The 20280-nt window shown below is 38.1% G+C and overlaps 3 protein-coding genes across 7 annotated transcripts; 2 read left to right on the top strand and 1 right to left on the bottom strand.

Annotated features, from left to right (window-relative positions):
• The first annotated feature begins 891 nt into the window (after positions 1-891).
• On the top strand, positions 892-2942 carry LOC149933050 (BTB/POZ domain-containing protein KCTD9). Of its 2 annotated transcripts, none has more exons than XM_090157510.1 (8): positions 892-1078; positions 1214-1335; positions 1398-1441; positions 1511-1652; positions 1723-1937; positions 1997-2481; positions 2550-2621; positions 2688-2942. In XM_090157510.1, the coding sequence occupies exons 1-8, from the start codon at positions 1019-1021 to the stop codon at positions 2802-2804; spliced, it is 1257 nt and encodes a 418-aa protein (XP_090013636.1). In that variant the 5' UTR covers positions 892-1018; the 3' UTR covers positions 2805-2942. The 2 variants fall into 2 exon arrangements, with proteins under 2 accessions (XP_090013636.1, XP_090013637.1); XM_090157511.1 differs by having other exon boundaries at positions 893-1078; positions 2550-2618.
• On the bottom strand, positions 2803-9836 carry LOC149933048 (tRNA (34-2'-O)-methyltransferase regulator WDR6). Of its 4 annotated transcripts, none has more exons than XM_090157505.1 (19): positions 9572-9835; positions 9380-9506; positions 7440-7595; positions 7215-7322; positions 6645-7159; positions 6367-6579; positions 6245-6307; positions 6138-6185; positions 5983-6072; positions 5799-5907; positions 5462-5727; positions 4963-5394; positions 4706-4900; positions 4388-4649; positions 4036-4320; positions 3840-3968; positions 3632-3763; positions 3364-3565; positions 2803-3127 (listed from the first exon to the last, which is right to left on the bottom strand). In XM_090157505.1, the coding sequence occupies exons 3-19, from the start codon at positions 7498-7500 to the stop codon at positions 3046-3048; spliced, it is 3192 nt and encodes a 1063-aa protein (XP_090013631.1). In that variant the 5' UTR covers positions 7501-7595; positions 9380-9506; positions 9572-9835; the 3' UTR covers positions 2803-3045. The 4 variants fall into 4 exon arrangements, with proteins under 4 accessions (XP_090013631.1, XP_090013634.1, XP_090013633.1 ...); XM_090157508.1 differs by having other exon boundaries at positions 7465-7595; XM_090157506.1 differs by lacking the exon at positions 2803-3127 and adding an exon at positions 3198-3274 and having other exon boundaries at positions 9572-9836.
• LOC149933049 (serine protease HTRA2, mitochondrial-like) lies at positions 7507-9215 on the top strand. The gene is made up of 6 exons (XM_090157509.1): positions 7507-7991; positions 8047-8248; positions 8319-8546; positions 8618-8726; positions 8784-8958; positions 9020-9215. Exons 1-6 carry the CDS (start codon positions 7612-7614, stop codon positions 9183-9185), a joined length of 1260 nt encoding a protein of 419 aa, XP_090013635.1. The 5' UTR covers positions 7507-7611; the 3' UTR covers positions 9186-9215.
• Positions 9837-20280: the final 10444 nt, after the last annotated feature.

Below are 20280 nucleotides of genomic sequence, written 5' to 3'. Positions count from 1 at the left end.
TGGGCAGTAGTAAACAGAGAAAAGGATTAAGGGTCATTTCCGAAGGACGACCCAGTTTGCTTTTACTCTAACGTATCTATTGATACAGTTGTTCGTTCTCCAAAGGGATGTGCCGATAATCCGATAAAGCCTATTTTAGAGAGTAGACTCGGACTCGCGGGGATGCAGTCCACGTCCCCATTAAATTCTCGCGATGACTACAGTCAATGCCTAATAAAGTGGCGCCTTCATCGGTTAGAAGGATCCAGAAATAGTGCTAGCTATCACCAAGAATATATTTTTTAAACTAAAGAAGAATAACTATTGTTGAGGCGATTTTTGTCTTTGCTTCTAATCCCCCTCAAGCTCTAACAGTAAACTCCTTCCCCCTCAAAAATCAAATCAGATGGGTTCTCATTGGTTCCTTGAAGCAGACGCCGGTGACGTTTTTCCAGCCCTCCCCTCTAGCGACGATTGAAAACGGATCGTCTCAACGTAGTCATTCTCCCTAAGTATAAATAAAAACCTAAGGAAATTACCTTAGCCACTTACAAAGGCCCATTACGGGTCCACTAATTTAAAAGTGTTTTTGGATGCCCCATGGCGTTGTCTCGCATTCTGAAGTTTACAAGTCCGTTAAGCCATGGAAGAAGAAAGCTTCTTCCATGGTTAAGCTCACTAATTATCGTTGAATTTTTATTAGAGCTATTAGTGTGTCTTTTAAATTAAGTTCCTGTTTTATATTTAACTTTTTCCGAAATTTATTATTTTCTGTACATGTAACGACGAAAATCTTAAATAAACTCAAATAAATTTGAAATATGTTTCAATTTTCTCTCAACATTTCGAAGAAGCAAGAACTGAAAAATCTGGTCTATTTGCGCCTGTACAAGTGTTCGACTTACAGTACACTAGCCTAATTGTTTTTCACATTCAGTGGGAAGCGAGTTTCGTAAGCGGGGCTACGGGCTAGAGCCTAGGGATGATTTCTTAATTAATAATTTTAGTTCTATTGTTCCGAATGGCGTAAAATTTTTGAATGACCAATATAATGAAGAGAGTGATTGTTTTTCGTAATGGTTCCGGTGTAGATGGAAAAGTAAATAATAAAATTTTTACTTAAATTCAATAGGCCTTGGTCCATCAAAATTACCTGCTCTCTGCTCTGGACATGTAGTATTATTTAGGTATCGAATGAAAAGTAGTTTTAACATACATACGTATTATTTAACAGGTTGTCATGTTAAATCATTCCCTGGAGGAGTTATTAGTTACTATTAGTCATAAATTTAATAATAAAGCTCAAAAACTGTACACACCACAAGGAGGCGAAATAGACGATCCTAAATTAATCAGGTATGTTAACAAAATTGTAAATTCAAGCATTTCAAGATGTTGAGACATATCTTTATTAACAGAGATGACGATATACTTTATGTCAGTGAAGGAGAATCCTTCATTTGTAAATTAAAAGTTTATTATGGGCCTCTATTAAACTTGCATTGACAATTGCTTTTTTTTCTTGGATAAGATCCCACTGATCAGCACCATCATTCTACACCCCATTGTACAAAATGCTCAGCAAAATTAAATAAAGACAATTCTTCTCCTACTATATCTCATCCAGACTGGGTTGTTCTAAATGTAGGAGGACAGCTGTTTTCAACTACGAAGTAATAGTTTTCCCCCCTTTATTTTAAATTATTCTAAAATAAGCTTTATTCGTTTGCTTTATTTATTAAGGAGTACTTTAACAACGAAGGAACCTAATTCAATGCTAGCGAGAATGTTTGCCTCATCAGATGAAGCTCACGCTAGTACATCTAGTCCATTATGGCCCAGTACTGTAGATAAAAGAGGTGCTTTCCTTATAGACCGCAGTCCTACTTATTTTGAACCATTACTCAATTATCTCAGGCATGGTCAAATTATTCTCGATAATAATATAAACCCCCAAGGTAAGATATTCGTTGTAATTCTCAAATAATCTCATCTTAAATTTTTTTGCAATATACAGGGGTTGTAGAAGAAGCTCGATTCTTCGGAATAGAATCAGTCATTCCTATCTTGGAATCAATGTATCAAGAAGAGGAGGGTCCAACTGACCAAATGCCTTTAACGAGGCGCGATGTAATAGATGCATTAATCTCAACACCCCACACGTCCGAATTGCGATTTCAGGGAATTAATTTGGCTGGGGCTGATTTGTGTAGGATGGACTTGAGAAATATAAATTTTAAATACGCAAATCTCAAAGGGGCCAAACTGGCAGGGGCTAATATGAGCTACTGCTGTTTGGAGAGAGCTGATCTCTCGCAAGCCAACTTAGAAGGGGCATTACTTTGGGGTGTTAAAATGGTTTGTGCCAATTTAGAAGGTGCCGTTCTCAAATCGTGCAATATGGAAGATCCAACTGGCATCAAATCCAACATGGAAGGCGTTAACCTTAAGAGTGCCAATCTAGAAGGCAGTCAGATGGCCGGAGTTAATCTCAGAGTCGCTGTAATTCTATTTTTTGTCAAAGTTTAATCAATCTATTATTAATAACAGAACCTTCTTTTAATCTGTAGACATTAAAAAACGCAAACTTGCAAAACTGCGATCTCAGAAGCGCGGTTTTGGCTGGGGCCGATTTAGAGGTGGTTGATTTTGTTTAGTTAGTTTTAAATCAAGACCTTTATTCGTAAACAAATACCTTTTCTTTTCAGAATTGCGATTTATCAGGTAGTGATCTTCATGAAGCTAATCTGCGAGGAGCTAATCTTAAGGACACCGCTTTCGAACTTATGCTAACGCCTTTACACATGGCTCAAGCTATACGTTAAGATTTAAATGCTCCATATAGGAACTAACAATTATTAATTGTATATTTGAAAAATTTATAAATTATGTATAAGAATCCTCAAACCTTTAGTGAGATTTTTAAAAATATTTAACTTTCAAGTAAAGTTTCCCGTTAGATATATGAAGTTTTTTTTTGCGTGGTTGGTTAGGAAATTGGTTAAAAATATATAGTTTCCAAACGATGAATAAAAATAACACTTTATATATAAAAATGTGAAATTGTCAGCTTTCATTATGAGAATACAATTCCACCCCACATCCATAGACTAGAGTAGTTCTTTTTCTTCTTTGATTGCTTGTAGACCTATTTTAAAAGGGAATTGTTTTCACTTGAGTATTGTTCAGTGCTCAAAATGGACTGGAACGCCGTTCCGTTTAGTAAAAGTTTTTCCTCTGGTACGTAAAGATTTTTTTTTATTGCGTAGCTCCCATTTTACAGAATAATCGGAAGCTTTGAAAGGAAGCACGTTCCAGTTCGTTAATAAGTCCATTTCAAACATTGGTATTGTTGACTTGTGAAATAATTGAAAATGCACTTACTGGTCCATCAAAATGCAGCCAGCTATATCTGACACGTGACTGAAGGTAATTGATAATAAGTTAACATCAACCTCACTGCTACCAAACTTGAATCTGGAGTCAATAATTTCCCAATCCCAAACGTTTAACCTTTGGTCAATTGAAACTGAATGGATGTAACCTTTTTGGGGATAACTGTTACGTAACACGCTCAATTGGAGTCCTGAATAAATGTATTTCAGTATTAGCTAAAATCTATTTACACTTAAATCACGTTATAAAGCCTTACCAGAAATTTGAGCTGCATGAAGATCAAGACAAATTCTTTGCGATTCTTTTATAGTTCCATTTGAATCAATTATGACTGTAAGTACCATTATTCGATTATCATCACCACCGGAACAAATTAACCACTCATTATCTGGTGAAATTAGAAAATTAAAGTACTAAGTTTGATTAACTTAACAGTTAACATCAGATTTTGCTCATTTTTTCACCAATGAATTTGTAAGCCACTAATGAGTTTATACCCCCTTGGTGTAACTTCAAAGACAGGTTTTTGGTGTAAATATCTTTAGATTGTAGGTTCCAAACAGTCATAAAACCACTGCCATCTCCCGTTATTACTGCATAAAAGTTGGAAACTTACAACTAATTTCACAGGAAATAATTCTGAATAAAATAATATCCTACAATTATTATCTATTAATTCAAGTTTGAAAATGCACGACCGTCCAACTGCGAGGCTTGAAAGAACACTAATTTTTCTTGATGATAAAGTGAAGCTGAAAAATCTGACAACAGAATCAGAGCCTGCCAAAATAACATCAAATTCTCCGAGATTATTGGCTGGTTTAATTATTGCATCCATATAACGCATTCGGTGAGTATCTGTCACAGCTTTTCCATTCCTAATATCACCTGGTAATTGGTCTCCCTTCAGAAAATGAGTGGCAAGTCTACAATGTCCAATGGACCCTAATTATGAATCATAAAAATTTCAAAACATAGACGAGAAGTACTTGCAATGAAAGGAAAAACTGACCCAAGCTAGCATCCAACCAAATTTCCCATATAATAAACTGAGATTGGCCTCCAGCAGAGAGCAATAAACATCTTTGTTTATCAGGAAGCGGAGTGGTGGATAAGGCTCTGACAATAGAAATATGACCAGCTAGAGTCAAGCATTTTCTCACGAAGTCATTTTTGATTTGAGATATTATAATTAAATTATCCTCTCCTCCTGTTGCAATAAGGCATGGAAATAACAACGTTCCACACCATATCTTGGACATATGAAAGCCAGGCTAAGGAAAAAATTACTTTAATATCTAAAAACCTTTAGCAAGAAAATTACAATTACTTTTATATTAATGTAGGAATTGCTATCCACATTGTCTTGGCTTGTGTAAGTCAGTACTTGATTTTGTCTAATGCAGGTAAAAATAAACGGGATATTTTTATTTGTTAGACAGACATCCCAGGATCTATGTCCTCCACCGCAAGATATCTCAATTAGATTAGACTGTTTCTTTTGACTCCACAATACAAACTTTGTCTACAATTATATAAAAAACATGAAACTAATAATTTAAAGAAAAACATTATATATCATATTACTGTATGAAATCCAGCTAATAGCAAGTTTGTATTCTCCTTATTGCAACTTAAAATACGGCCAATCCATTCTAGTTTACTACCAGGAACTTTTACACTATAGAGCAAGTCTAGTCCCCTCGACAGACCCACTCTAAAAGTTGCAACTTGGCCATCTCTTCCCGAAGTTAAGACCAAATTATTATCTATTTCGCACATATCGGTAACACCATTTTTGCCATGGAAGTCTGGTAAGCTGTGAAACGGTTTACAATTTTTTTTCACTAGTTGGACATTATACGCGTGAAGTCCTCCCATCCGGTCACCAAGCAAACAGTAACCACTTTGTGACAGTAATATTGCAGCTGGAAATCTTTGTTTGCACATTGGAAGTTCAAGTTCGAACATTTTTTTTACAGATGATTTGGTAATTTCTTCTCCCAAATCCCACAGACACTAGAGTATAAATAAAATCTAAAATTTAAATATAAGTTTAGGAGAAGATCAATAAAGTTACGCTTACCACACTGCCTTTGGGTCCTGAAGTCATCAACTGTCTGAAATTGTCAGTTTTGTTCCATAATAATGAATGAATTATGCCATCATGAACATTTTCCATTTTAAAAGGTAATGTATTCTGACTAAATAAATAAACATGTCCCTGATGGGTTCCAATAGCAATGCAATAATCGTGAGGCCCATTCCATATTGAAAGGACTGAATACTTGGCCAGAGAGGTATCATAGTACAGCATCTCCCATTTTGAGCCTGATATATCTTTCAAAAGCACTAAACTTAAACGGAAAAAAGAAATAAGAAAATTTTTAATTTTAGATAAAACGATTCCTTGAATAACGTACCTAACCCATTATTTGTGGTTACAACAACTTTTGTTTCACTATTTTTGTGCAATAATGCAATATTTCTTAGAAAGTCTTTGGGGTCTGGTTTCGGCAACAAAACATATTTCTGGCCATAATAAAGAATGTATAATTATTATTTGTAATTACATTCTAGGAATAGCAAGTTCTGAAAGAATATTACATCTGGCAGTGGAAAAGACTTTTCTTCCAATTGAAATCCCTTTTTTGTAAGATCTTTTATTGAAACACTGCCATCGCCTCCCCCTAATGCCTTTCAAAAATAAAAGAAAAACATTTACACAACAGCTTAATATTTGGAACTCAAAGAAACCTTACAATTAGAGATTCATCTTCATTAACCGCCAAACTCCATAAACCTCCACTCTAAGAAACACATACATTTAATAAAAGGTAAAAGTCAGTTTAATGAAGTTCACTCTTACTGAAAGGTTTTTGGAATCTATCAAGGAGCCGTCCTCAGAATTCCAAATACAAAAATTAGAGTCCTTAGAAAACAAATCATATAGTCTTAACCTCAAAAGTAATGTAAATCCACTTCCAATACCTCTCCAATGCTAACAATAAAAGGATTATTTGAGCAAATTTCAGACTGCCACACTCTAGATTCATGTCCAAAGAGGGTATGAAGCAGAGAAAAACTACCATTAAACCAATCATTTTCAGTAGCGGTATATTTCCAAATTCTGACACTCCTATCATCAGATGTTGAACAGAGTAGCTTGTGGCGTTCATTATATTTAATTGAAAATATTACACCCTAATAAATTTAAACAAGTATAAATAAAATAATGATTTAAAATAGTTAAATATCAAGAGTTTAACCTGGTGGCCCATTAATCTGTGAAGAACTTGACCCTCATTTTCTCCTTTTTTAGAAATAGGTGTCCAGATAATAATTTCTTGAAAAACAGTACCAGCTGCAAGCACTATATTGTCCCATGTCGTACCGATTAAACATGCGGAATACAACAGTGAGAGTTCCGCGGATTGAACCCTTTTAATGCTGGTGCCCATTGTGCAACTCCATAATATGATACTATTATGTGCTAATGCTATGGCGATTGTTTGAGACTTCACTTCTTGCATGCTTTCCATCCATATCACATCCCAAATCCAATCATCCATTTCATATGTTTTGTAAATGCCCAAGTCCAAAGTTTCATTACATCTCGCCCAAATGATTGAGAATGCTTTTGCACCAAATGCAGCAATGTTAATTTTCTGTTCTGTGTCTCTGTATTTTGGGCGTAAGCCATGAATAACACTGTTCTTATGGAGAGTTATCTGGTTTAATTCTTTGCCATCACACGTATAACATATTAAATTGTTTCCTTCACCTAAGAAAAATCACGACTTGTAAATTACTGATTTAAACAAGAAAGAAGGTCTTACCAGCTAAAATATAATTATCCACAAACATAAGAGCTGTAATCCTTAAGTTTTTGAAAATCAATTTTGAGGAGTCATGTAACACTGGCACAGTTAAATTGGAATTCATTGCTAAAGATTTAAAATAAATTATTATTAAATAAATTAGCTATAATATCACCTCTTCAGGTGAAACAAAATATACATTTACAGTAGGAAAATATTGACCACTAACCCATATGCACTAACCATACGGTAATAAATGACCTTTCACCTTTGACATGTTTTTGGTTGTCTGCTTAGAAACCATAGAAACGTCAGCTGACAGCTCTTTTGAAAACAAATGGCGACCTCGTGGTCAACCCTTTGAAATTTTCTGGCCGTGCCCGTTTCACAGGAACGAAGCTAAGATAGATTAAATATGAATAGATTTTCTACATTATTCTGTTGTGTACGTCGTACCGCTTTGATAACATACAGACACTTGGGTTTTTCGAAAAAGGGACAACTAGGTCCTATTTTATTAGATTCCATACAAAAACGCAATCAAGATATTTATCGAAATATATTTTACAAGTATAATAATTTTTCCACCAAAGATAAAATTGGAAAATATTTTAGAATAGGGATAGTAGTAACGTTTGGTTTCTGTGTCAATTACTATATCCAAAAATTGAATTTAAGTGGTGCTGTGAAAGCTCTTAGCTTAGAAGGCAAGCCCCCCAAAACATCCAACAATTTTATAGCTGATGTGGTAGAGAAAGTTGCATCAGCTGTTGTCTATATAGAAATTATTGGAAGGTGCTTTACTAAATTATGAAAATTGGTGTTGAAATTAATTTCAATTAATTAATAGGCACCCCTATACTAACCAGCAAACAACGTTGTCTAATGGTTCTGGATTTATCATAGAGTCAAATGGACTCATTATCACTAATGCCCATGTAATTGGTAATGCCAGATCTGTTATTTGTAAATTATATGACGGAAGGGTTTTCAAAGCAATGGTTGAAGACCGCGACCTTCAAAAAGACTTGGCCACATTAAGAATACCAGCTGTAAGTTATTATTCTAATTTTGGTCCTTAATTAAAAGTCAATATCGAGTTATTCTTATATTTTACTTTAGAATGATCTGCCCACTATTAAACTAGGAGATAGTAGCAAATTGCGCCCAGGAGAATGGGTTGTTGCAATGGGAAGTCCTCTATCTCTAAGTAACACCATAACAGCTGGCGTCATTAGTTCGGTGCATAGGGGCAGCAAAGAATTGGGGCTTCCACATAAAGAAATGGAATACATACAAACAGATGCTAGCATTAATTTTGGAAACTCTGGCGGGCCTTTAGTTAATTTGGTAAAATAACCAAATTAAATTTGCAATTGCGTATTAAAATATGGTAATAATGACGAATTCTTATTAAGTAGGATGGGGAGGCTATTGGAATTAACACAATGAAAGTTACTGCTGGTATATCTTTCGCAATTCCAGCTGATTATGTTAAAACATTTCTTGAAAATTCCAAGGCCAAAATAGGTTCACATTTTTGCATCAAAAATTAAAGAGTTCTTTACTGGACATTTTTTTTTCTAGGGAAAGGTGGGTTTGGTACTAAAACTGAGGAACCCAAAAGACTCTTCTTGGGCATTACCATGTTAACATTGACCCCACACATAATTGCGGAACTGCAACAGAAAAGGTTCAATTTTCCCCATGTTAACAAAGGAGTACTTATTTGGAAACTTATTTTGGATTCCCCAGCTCACTTGTATGCGTCCTTTTATCCAATATTCTAAATTAAATTCTTACTGAAAATTTTGCGATTGCAGGGCTGGTTTGCAACCTGGAGACATTCTAACACACATAAATAAGAAAGAGATTATCTCAGCAGATGATATTTATAAAGCTATTAATGACGGAAATCCCATAAAATTTACAGTTCGTAGAGAACAGAATATTTTGGAAATAACAGTTATGCCAGAAGAAATTGTATAATTTAAACAATAAAGTTATTTTAAAATCAAATCCACTATTGCTAGAACAGGGCAAACATGGACAATTTTAAAGTATATCATGGAGATTCTAGCTGGAGAATGGAGGTTTATTACACTTTTTTTTGCATTTTTCACACATGAACTACTGTAAATAATAAAAATTGGGCTTAAATCTTTGTTATTAACTTCAATTACCTTTTCCAAGTATAAATAGTCCATATATTCAAATTGGATAAAACCTAAACTTTCCAAGTAAAGAAATGATTGTAACAGCAGCATCTGCACAAAACATTTCGAAAGAAGCAGGGGTGTTGGAATCAATCTGAAAAAATTTAATAGACAGAGCAAGATAAAACAATATGGCACAGATCATAATAGAAGCCTCACCCCTGCCCTTTATTATCATATTTGTTGCCTCAGTGGTCGTTGACAAAAAAATTAATGGTTTCGCGGGGACTTATGCCCAAATTTTTTTTCATGGTTGAAAAAACCCCATTTGATTAAGAACAAAGGTTCGGTACTGGTATAGTTATATAGAGGGAACTAATACCAATCGAACGACGTATCAATTAAATTTTGATCGAGTCCCTTTCGGAGCTAGCGCCGTGGACGTGGTGTATTCACACGTCAAGAGTCTCAATCCCTGTATAACTAGAGGTGAGGCTAAAAACGCTTAAAGAAGCAAGATAAACCCCATTGGATATTAACTGAAACTACCTGATATCTTTATTTATTTTATTTAAATAAATGTTGTATCGAAATACAAGTTTGAAATTTATTAAATATATTAATAAATTATCACGTTAAACACATATATAAAGTCAAATAGCATTGACTAAAAAATGTTTTTCAGACCGCCAGACCACTACTAAAAATAATAAACTGGTGGAAACCCCCCCCCCCCCTTTCTCTTTTTTAGTTCCACATCTATATATATATATATATATAGAGTGGGACTATTGTTTTCGTTAGAATGTTGTGAAGTGTCGTCGTCGTCGTCATCGTCATCGTCCACCTTTTAACCACCTTCCATATCTTTTGAACGGGGTGACATCAGGGCCGAACTGGCTAGTAGTTGGCCCCACCGGCTATGAATTCGTGTTGGCCCCAGAAGTGCATAACCTCTATAAGTCGGGAATGTGGCCCCCGATCTTATTTAGCCCCGATCTGACCGGCGATCGCCGGTTAGCCACGCGGGCCAGTCCGGCCCTGGGTGACATAACCATAGAAATCTCATAGGTAACTAGAATGCTGCCGCCTACGGCCGAGCTTGACGCCAGTTCTCCTTGAACCTTCAGCCAATGAGAGGCCGTAGAGTGGTTCCGCCAAGGAGGATAATAATCCTCCTTGGATCCGCTACTATAGCGGGAGATAAGTGACGTCATTCTCTCTGGTGACATTAAATTCTTGGCAGAACCACTCTTTGAGCTCTGATTGGCTGAGATCTGGCTATCGTCTGCCACGTCGTTTGGCCCATTTGCCAGTTACACGGCAGCATTCTAGTTACCTATGAGATTTCTATGGACATAACCCCGCCGTTTTTTCTAAGAATACTTAGTATGGTTGCCTCTATCTGCACAACCAAGTTTCACGGGTTAAATTTAGTTAGCGGCGATTTGCCAGCCCCTTCTATCTGACCCCCCTTAGGCACTTTGAAAAAAAATACGCAGTCTTACAATTTTGGATACGATTGACTTTTAAAATTCCGTTTAAGTTTTAATCTACAGGATGTCTCAATTTGCTCGATCAGGCCATTTTTCTCAAAATGTATTTATGCTAGGGTTCTGAAATTTTCAGGGTTTATTTGTTAGGTATGGAAGGCTTTGGTTATTAAATTTCAGAAAAATCGAACGATTTTGTGCCGTTTTGGAAAATTTATTTTTTCACCGGTAGGTGTCACGCAAAATTTTTCAATAGAAAAGTTGTAGGGCATAGTCGAAAGTGTAAAAATAATTTTGGTTCGGTGAAAAAGACCTATTTTTCACTGAGTTTGGAGGTCGGGGGAAAAAACAAGTTGTACTAGGTAACATGCATTTCAGTTATAAGATTTAGAAAAATAAACAAATAATAATTAGCCCAAGTGACAAATGTTTTTTAATGACTTTTACAAAATGTTTTCAAAAATGCCACCTTCTGATGCAATGCACATATATGCACGATGTTGCATATTGCGAAATGCTCCCCGAACCATTTCTGGAGTCACCCGGCGACATGCTTCGATGATTCTTTGTCGTAAATCTTTAACGCTCGTCACAGGTGTTTGGTATACGTAGTCCTTTACGAATCCCCAAAGAAAAAAGTCGCAGGCCAACGAACAGGACCAGTTCTTCCGATCCATCTTCCAGGAAACTCGTCGTTTAGATATGCAACCACGTCACGATATTGGTGAGGTGGCGCCCCATCTTGCTGGAACCAGATGCGTCTGTACTCGGCCAGAGGAATGTCGCCCAACACGTTGGATATTTCATTTTGAAGGAACTCCAAGTAGTTTTGACCGTTCAGACGATTTGGCAGGAAGAACGGGCCAATAATTCTGCCACCTAACAGACCAGCCCACACATTTAAGCGTAACTGCACTTGGTGGCGGTGAGGAAATCCCCAGTGTGGATTCTCGTAGTCCCACATATGTTGGATTCTCGTAGTCCCACATATGTTGGATTCTCGTAGTCCCACATATGTTGGATTCTCGTAGTCCCACATATGTTGGATTCTCGTAGTCCCACATATGTTGGATTCTCGTAGTCCCACATATGTTGGATTCTCGTAGTCCCACATATGTTGGATTCTCGTAGTCCCACATATGTTGGATTCTCGTAGTCCCACATATGTTGGATTCTCGTAGTCCCACATATGTTGGATTCTCGTAGTCCCACATATGTTGGATTCTCGTAGTCCCACATATGTTGGATTCTCGTAGTCCCACATATGTTGGATTCTCGTAGTCCCACATATGTTGGATTCTCGTAGTCCCACATATGTTGGATTCTCGTAGTCCCACATATGTTGGATTCTCGTAGTCCCACATATGTTGGATTCTCGTAGTCCCACATATGTTGGATTCTCGTAGTCCCACATATGTTGGATTCTCGTAGTCCCACATATGTTGGATTCTCGTAGTCCCACATATGTTGGATTCTCGTAGTCCCACATATGTTGGATTCTCGTAGTCCCGCATATGTTGGATTCTCGTAGTCCCGCATATGTTGGATTCTCGTAGTCCCGCATATGTTGGATTCTCGTAGTCCCGCATATGTTGGATTCTCGTAGTCCCGCATATGTTGGATTCTCGTAGTCCCGCATATGTTGGATTCTCGTAGTCCCGCATATGTTGGATTCTCGTAGTCCCGCATATGTTGGATTCTCGTAGTCCCGCATATGTTGGATTCTCGTAGTCCCGCATATGTTGGATTCTCGTAGTCCCGCATATGTTGGATTCTCGTAGTCCCGCATATGTTGGATTCTCGTAGTCCCGCATATGTTGGATTCTCGTAGTCCCGCATATGTTGGATTCTCGTAGTCCCGCATATGTTGGATTCTCGTAGTCCCGCATATGTTGGATTCTCGTAGTCCCGCATATGTTGGATTCTCGTAGTCCCGCATATGTTGGATTCTCGTAGTCCCGCATATGTTGGATTCTCGTAGTCCCGCATATGTTGGATTCTCGTAGTCCCGCATATGTTGGATTCTCGTAGTCCCGCATATGTTGGATTCTCGTAGTCCCGCATATGTTGGATTCTCGTAGTCCCGCATATGTTGGATTCTCGTAGTCCCGCATATGTTGGATTCTCGTAGTCCCGCATATGTTGGATTCTCGTAGTCCCGCATATGTTGGATTCTCGTAGTCCCGCATATGTTGGATTCTCGTAGTCCCGCATATGTTGGATTCTCGTAGTCCCGCATATGTTGGATTCTCGTAGTCCCGCATATGTTGGATTCTCGTAGTCCCGCATATGTTGGATTCTCGTAGTCCCGCATATGTTGGATTCTCGTAGTCCCGCATATGTTGGATTCTCGTAGTCCCGCATATGTTGGATTCTCGTAGTCCCGCATATGTTGGATTCTCGTAGTCCCGCATATGTTGGATTCTCGTAGTCCCGCATATGTTGGATTCTCGTAGTCCCGCATATGTTGGATTCTCGTAGTCCCGCATATGTTGGATTCTCGTAGTCCCGCATATGTTGGATTCTCGTAGTCCCGCATATGTTGGATTCTCGTAGTCCCGCATATGTTGGATTCTCGTAGTCCCGCATATGTTGGATTCTCGTAGTCCCGCATATGTTGGATTCTCGTAGTCCCGCATATGTTGGATTCTCGTAGTCCCGCATATGTTGGATTCTCGTAGTCCCGCATATGTTGGATTCTCGTAGTCCCGCATATGTTGGATTCTCGTAGTCCCGCATATGTTGGATTCTCGTAGTCCCGCATATGTTGGATTCTCGTAGTCCCGCATATGTTGGATTCTCGTAGTCCCGCATATGTTGGATTCTCGTAGTCCCGCATATGTTGGATTCTCGTAGTCCCGCATATGTTGGATTCTCGTAGTCCCGCATATGTTGGATTCTCGTAGTCCCGCATATGTTGGATTCTCGTAGTCCCGCATATGTTGGATTCTCGTAGTCCCGCATATGTTGGATTCTCGTAGTCCCGCATATGTTGGATTCTCGTAGTCCCGCATATGTTGGATTCTCGTAGTCCCGCATATGTTGGATTCTCGTAGTCCCGCATATGTTGGATTCTCGTAGTCCCGCATATGTTGGATTCTCGTAGTCCCGCATATGTTGGATTCTCGTAGTCCCGCATATGTTGGATTCTCGTAGTCCCGCATATGTTGGATTCTCGTAGTCCCGCATATGTTGGATTCTCGTAGTCCCGCATATGTTGGATTCTCGTAGTCCCGCATATGTTGGATTCTCGTAGTCCCGCATATGTTGGATTCTCGTAGTCCCGCATATGTTGGATTCTCGTAGTCCCGCATATGTTGGATTCTCGTAGTCCCGCATATGTTGGATTCTCGTAGTCCCGCATATGTTGGATTCTCGTAGTCCCACATATGTTGGATTCTCGTAGTCCCACATATGTTGGATTCTCGTAGTCCCACATATGTTGGATTCTCGTAGTCCCACATATGTTGGATTCTCGTAGTCCCACATATGTTGGATTCTCGTAGTCCCACATATGTTGGATTCTCGTAGTCCCACATATGTTGGATTCTCGTAGTCCCACATATGTTGGATTCTCGTAGTCCCACATATGTTGGATTCTCGTAGTCCCACATATGTTGGATTCTCGTAGTCCCACATATGTTGGATTCTCGTAGTCCCACATATGTTGGATTCTCGTAGTCCCACATATGTTGGATTCTCGTAGTCCCACATATGTTGGATTCTCGTAGTCCCACATATGTTGGTTTTGACGGTTGAAAGGTCCATCTCTTCCGAATGAACATTCGTCGGACATTAGTAGTTGATCGTGAAAATCCTGGTGTGCGTCAGCCATGAGGCAAAACCAATTGCAGAAATCGAGTCGGCGCTGTCTATCACCGTCATGCAGTCCTTGGTGAAGTGTCGCTCGATAAGGATGAAAATGGTGTCTTTTGAGTGTTCTCCAAACGTAGTTTCGATCCAACCCTAAGTCAAAGCTGGCAGTCCTGACGCTCGCTCGAGGATAGGCGACGAAGTAGGCAAGTATGGTGTTTTCCATGTCGATGTCCTGGAGATCACGACCACGAAACCTCGGATTGATATTGCCCCAGTTGTCGAAGTCGCGGACCACTCTAAGAACCGTCGTATGACTTGGTCTGCAATTGGGAAATCTTCGTCTAAATAACTGACTTACTAGAGTAGCATTACGACGACCTTCTCCGTAAAATAATTCTATCATATGAGCGCGCTGATCTCGAGTGTTTTAACTCTGAAATGTAAACGCTTTAAATACTACTCGGACAATTGATATTTCACGTTAAAAAACAACAAAAGAAAAATAAGCGTAATTTTTGGTCTACAAATCTTTGTTTGATGATCTTACTCGTAACCACGTCGAAATGGAAGACGCGGTCTTTGTCTACTTTGTCTAATTAGGTGTTGAACGTAATAATTTTCTTTAACAATAACTTTTTCAGATTTGATTATTAACTACATAGCTGAAAGCATAAGTTCCCTAAAATAAATGTACATGTGTGTTGTGATTATGTACGATTGTTTACGTTAAAGGCTATAGGCGCTTAAATAAAACATCTTCCCAGAAATTGCCAAGAAGTAATATTTCCGACAGCCAGGACTCATAATTTATTATTTATATAGTGCTTGGTGAAATATTAGAAAGCTGGAAACTTTCTCGAACCATGCTCGAACGTAACATCAGTTTTTTGCTAAGCCTTAACATGCCAAAAAAGTTACCTGGTTAAAAGGAAACACTTGTTGCATACCGTACTGCAAACGAAATATGTTTAGTTCTAAAGGAATGAGTTTTCATCTTTTTCCAAAAGATAATTTTATACGAAATGAATTAATTTATTAATATGTAATAAATATTACATATAATTTTAATTATTTATACCATAAGAGGATGATAATAATAATAATAATATTATCTTCTTATACTTACGTCGTTAGTTTTAAAAACATTATATATGTTACCTTAAAATATATTATCGAAAATTAACATTAGTATGTTCCTTATACACGTGAGCCGACGCGTTTCTTATCTGACGCCAAATTCTCATGAGGGCAAAAACGCGTCTCCAATTGGCTTAAATATGACTTTGTGGCTAGCCATTCTAACCGTTTAACCGACCAACCGGAAATAGCTCCTTCCCAGAAGAATTTGGAGAGGGGAGTAGAAACCGAGTATCTTTTATTGAAGCGTCCATTGCCTGCTAGTACAACTTGTTTTTCCCCCGACCTCCAAACTCAGTGAAAAATAGGTCTTTTTCAACCGAACCAAAATTATTTTTACACTTTCGACTATGCCCTACAACTTTTCTATTGAAACATTTTGCGTGACACCTACCGGTGAAAAAATAAATTTTCCAAAACGGCACAAAATCGTTCGATTTTTCTGAAATTTAGTAACCAAAGCCTTCCATACCTAACAAATAAACCCCGAAAATTTCAGAACCCTAGCATAAATACATTTTGAGAAAAATGGCCTGATCGAGCAAACTGAGAAACCCTGTATATAACCGCTATACCTCTACAATGTGTGCACGTTTCAGCTCTGTCGTGGAAACAGGGGGCGCAATAGCCCCCCTTTTCCGATTGTGAGCGTTGATTTACGCACGCTGATTATTACCCAACTGAGTGACTTAAAAACTTAATTGCTTTTTTAAATTACGTATTTACTTTAGCTCTAATGGTTTGCCAGTTTTCGGCATAGAAATCTCATAGGTAACTAGAATGCTGCAGTGTAACTGGCAAATGGGCCAAACGCCGTGGCAGACGATAGCCAGATCTCAGCCAATCAGAGCTCAAAGAGTGGTTCTGCCAAGAATTTAATGTCACCAGAGAGAATGACGTCACCTATCTCCCGCTATAGTAGCGGATCCAACGAGGATTATTATCCTCCTTGGCGGAACCACTCTACGGCCTCTCATTGGCTGAAGGTTCAAGGCGAACTGGCGTCAAGCTAGGCCGTAGGCGGCAGCATTCTAGTTACCTATGAGATTTCTATGGTTTTCGGTGCCCTAGACAAATTAGGGGCCCTTGGGCGCCGCATAAACCACATTACCGCTGACGTTCGTTTTTGCCTTACGCAGAGTGCGTGATTTACGTATCGAAGCCCCGTATGGCCAGAAGAAATAAATAAGTGTGACATTTAGAGTGCGTGATTTACGTATCGAAGCCGCGTTTGGCCAGAAGTAACAAATAAGTGTGACACTTACTTATCGAAGCCGTGTATGGCCAGAAGTAACAAATAAGTGTGACACTTACTTAACGAAGCCGTGTATGGCCAGAAGTAACAAATAAGTGTGACACTTACTTATCGAAGCCGTGTATGGCCTCAAGTAAACAAATAAGTTTGGCACTTGCGATTTGAGGTATAACCATAGATATAGGAAATGTATATAAAGGTCTAGATAAAATATTTCAAAGGGAGTGAATACGGAGGTGACAGCTAGCAGAAACGCGTAATTTCTGCAGGCTATCCTTATAAGACGCTATCTATCGGTAAGAAAGCTCGTGCTATCGTCGCGAGAGCCATTATCTCCAGCTTAAAAATTATACTAAAAGTCACCAACAGATGGTGTCTAAAGATTACCGCCTGCGGAAAGGTCAAGCACTTAGTACTAAAATGCTAATAGAGCTCGCGCTCTTGGTCACGTGCCTTCCTCGGTGTCTGCTAGGTGTCAATCCGTATTTTATGTTAGGCTTAGACGCCCCGAAATTTATCTAGACCTTTATGTACATTACTTATATCTATGGGTATAACTTTGAAACTGGATGTAGTTATTAGGATGGGTATTGCGGATATTTTACCAGACTTAATTTTAATTTAACCAAGGCTTAGCTTGTTTTGACCCAATTTTAACGCTATTCGGGTGCGATTTGAGGTTTAACTTTGAAACTGGATGTAGTTATTAGGATGGTCATTGCGGATATTTTACCAGACTTAATTTTAATTTAACCAAGGCTTAGCTTGTTTTGGCCCAATTTTAACGCTATTCGGGTGCGATTTGAGGTATAACTTTGAAACTTGATGTAGTGATTAGGATGGGTATTGCGGATATTTTACCAGATTTAATTTTAAATTAAGCATTTTTACGCAGTCTTATCATTTTGGATCCGATTGACTTATAAATTCCGTTTAATTTTTAATCTATATTACTGCTATACCTCTGCTCTGTGTGCACGTTTCAGCTCTGTCAGGTAAACAGGAGGCGCAACAGCCCCCCTTTTCCGATTTTGAGCGTTGATTTACGCAGAGTACGAAAGTTCCCAAAAATCTCCCGGGTAAAGCGTTATTAATAGATTAGTTCCTATTGGATTTGAGATACTGAACCCAAACTTAGAATACAGATAACGGAGCTTACGTCTGACGCTATGCTTAACCCTTATGCCAAGGCTTAGTCTAAGAGAAAAATTTATTATCTTCGTAGTTCCTATTGGATTTGAAATATGGGGCTTAAACTTTGAATATAGGTAAAGGTGGTTACGTTTGGCACTATGCTTAACCATATTAACACGCGCCAAGGCTTATAGATCCTACACGAATTTTCTTCGTAGCTTGGACTGGATTTGAGATACGGGGCTCAAACTTTTAATACAGTTAAGAGGCTGAAGTTTGACCCTATGTTTAACTCTTTTAACCCGCGCCAAGGGTTAGTGACCGTATGCGAATTTTCTTCATAGTTCCTATTGGATTTGAGATACGGAGCTCAAACTTACAATACAGATAAAGAAGTTTACGTCTAACGTTATGCTTAAGCCTTTTAACACGCGCCAAGGCTTAGAGAATAATTAATTAATTCATCCATGTGGAACTAATATTACGGCCTTGGCCGACTTGTTTTGTATTCCTTTCACTACTGCTACATGCCAGGATTCAGGAAAAACCTTGGGATTTAGGAGTAGAAATAAAAGTCACTTCGAGGTATACTACTTTCAATTCGAAAATAAACAGCTAGATATGACCATATGTAACAAAATCACTCGTAGGTATGCCTATAGACGCTTCCCGGCTTCAATAAAACATTTTCAAGGAAATTGCCAAGAAGTAATATTTTCGAGAGCCAGCATATGTAAGTTACTGTTAATATAGTGCTTGTTGAAATAATGGAAACTTTTCACTTGTACGGTATGCAACAAGTGTTTCCTTTTAACCAGGTAGCTTTTTTTGACGTTCTATTTACACGTGAAAAGTTACCATTATTTCAAGAAACACTATATAAACAGAGACTTGCTGGTCCTGGTTCTCGGAAATATTACTTCTTGGCAATTTCCTTGAAGATGTTTTATTGAAGCGCCTATTGCTCTTTTGAAAAGGGTACCAGAAAACTAGTGATCGCTAAACTATAGGTCTTTCTATAAAGTAACTTGCCTTTTTTGTTTAAATGTTAATTTACGTCACTATATCTTACATATTTCCTACATTTTTTGTTCAATTTATTTTATAACAACATCTATTGTAAAAGCTAGAAACGCGGGAAGAATTCTGGGCGTTTTTTAAACTTCTCTTCACTGCGTTTTCAATTTGACTGCTCTAGACCGACCATCTTTTCTTGTTCCATTTGCGTGCTCGGATCAATGGATCAGTTCCATTTATGGCTCTCCAGCCCTCAGAGATCGCTCGAAACAGAGCACGTTTTTTGCGTGTTCCAATGCACTTGGTCTGCTCGGGAAATTTTTTTCCGCGTGTTCCTTTTCAAATATGTGGAATAAAGCGCTCAAATTTTCGAAACATGTTCCATTTCGAATCACTGTCCATCGGAAGGAGATCAATAATCTTGAGGAGTAAAATGGAAACTGTTATAACTTCTGTTTCCCTTCTATAAAGTATATAACGCGTTTTTCGTCCCGAATTTGGAAGTGACGTATTTTACGTCATATACCGTGAACAAGATTTCATTAAATGCTTTTATCGCATTGTTATGAGTGATTATGTTACATATGATATGACTAATGTAAGCCGCTACCCCAGAATAATACCAATTAATTAGTCATCACCAGGGTAAAAAAACGAAACCGCTTTATTTCCAAGACGGGTCCTTGTTATGTCTATTCGCGACTGAAAACTATCGCTACGCCCCCTTTGGTTCGCCATTGAAACCTAGATAGGTAGCGTCTAAAGCGGTCGCTATTAGTTTTTCCTCATCTTTATCCGTAAATTTGTTTTTAAAAATTAATGATACTTGGACTTTAATATAATTTTTGCGTAAGATTATTTAAGAAAAAAACGTTTCTACGACTTTTTAATTTGTCTGTAGCAGACGTTCGATCATAGGCGCAAGCTCGGAGAAGCTAGTGCCGTTACGCCACCTACACTCGTTTAGGTCGAGATATTGCAATCGGTTTAATTGACCATAATTACTTCACCTGCTAGAGGTCCACCTAAACAGCCCTTTAAATTATGAAAGAACCTTTTGTATTGTAAGTGGTACC

This window comes from Leiobunum rupestre, chromosome 8 (assembly GCF_980474605.1).
Source record: "Leiobunum rupestre chromosome 8, qqLeiRupe1.1.hap1, whole genome shotgun sequence".
Classification (NCBI taxonomy): Eukaryota; Metazoa; Arthropoda; class Arachnida; order Opiliones; family Sclerosomatidae; genus Leiobunum; species Leiobunum rupestre.
The sequence above is the reverse complement of the archived record's forward strand: the minus strand, read 5'-3'. Positions and strand labels throughout refer to the sequence as shown.

Excerpts from the sequence above, each read along its gene's own strand:
- LOC149933050 (XM_090157510.1), top strand. The coding sequence starts at position 1,019 with ATGACCAATATAATGAAGAGAGTGATTGTTTTTCGTAATGGTTCCGGT. Across the intron at positions 1,336-1,397 it reads GACGATCCTAAATTAATCAG|AGATGACGATATACTTTATG; the intron begins GTATGTTAACAA and ends CTTTATTAACAG. Across the intron at positions 1,442-1,510 it reads TGAAGGAGAATCCTTCATTT|ATCCCACTGATCAGCACCAT; the intron begins GTAAATTAAAAG and ends TTCTTGGATAAG.
- LOC149933048 (XM_090157505.1), bottom strand. The coding sequence starts at position 7,500 with ATGGTTTCTAAGCAGACAACCAAAAACATGTCAAAGGTGAAAGGTCAT. Across the intron at positions 7,323-7,439 it reads AGGTCATTTATTACCGTATG|CAATGAATTCCAATTTAACT; the intron begins GTTAGTGCATAT and ends TTAAATCTTTAG. Across the intron at positions 3,566-3,631 it reads TCATGCAGCTCAAATTTCTG|GACTCCAATTGAGCGTGTTA; the intron begins GTAAGGCTTTAT and ends ACATTTATTCAG.
- LOC149933049 (XM_090157509.1), top strand. The coding sequence starts at position 7,612 with ATGAATAGATTTTCTACATTATTCTGTTGTGTACGTCGTACCGCTTTG. Across the intron at positions 8,249-8,318 it reads CCACATTAAGAATACCAGCT|AATGATCTGCCCACTATTAA; the intron begins GTAAGTTATTAT and ends ATTTTACTTTAG. Across the intron at positions 8,727-8,783 it reads AAATTCCAAGGCCAAAATAG|GGAAAGGTGGGTTTGGTACT; the intron begins GTTCACATTTTT and ends TTTTTTTTCTAG.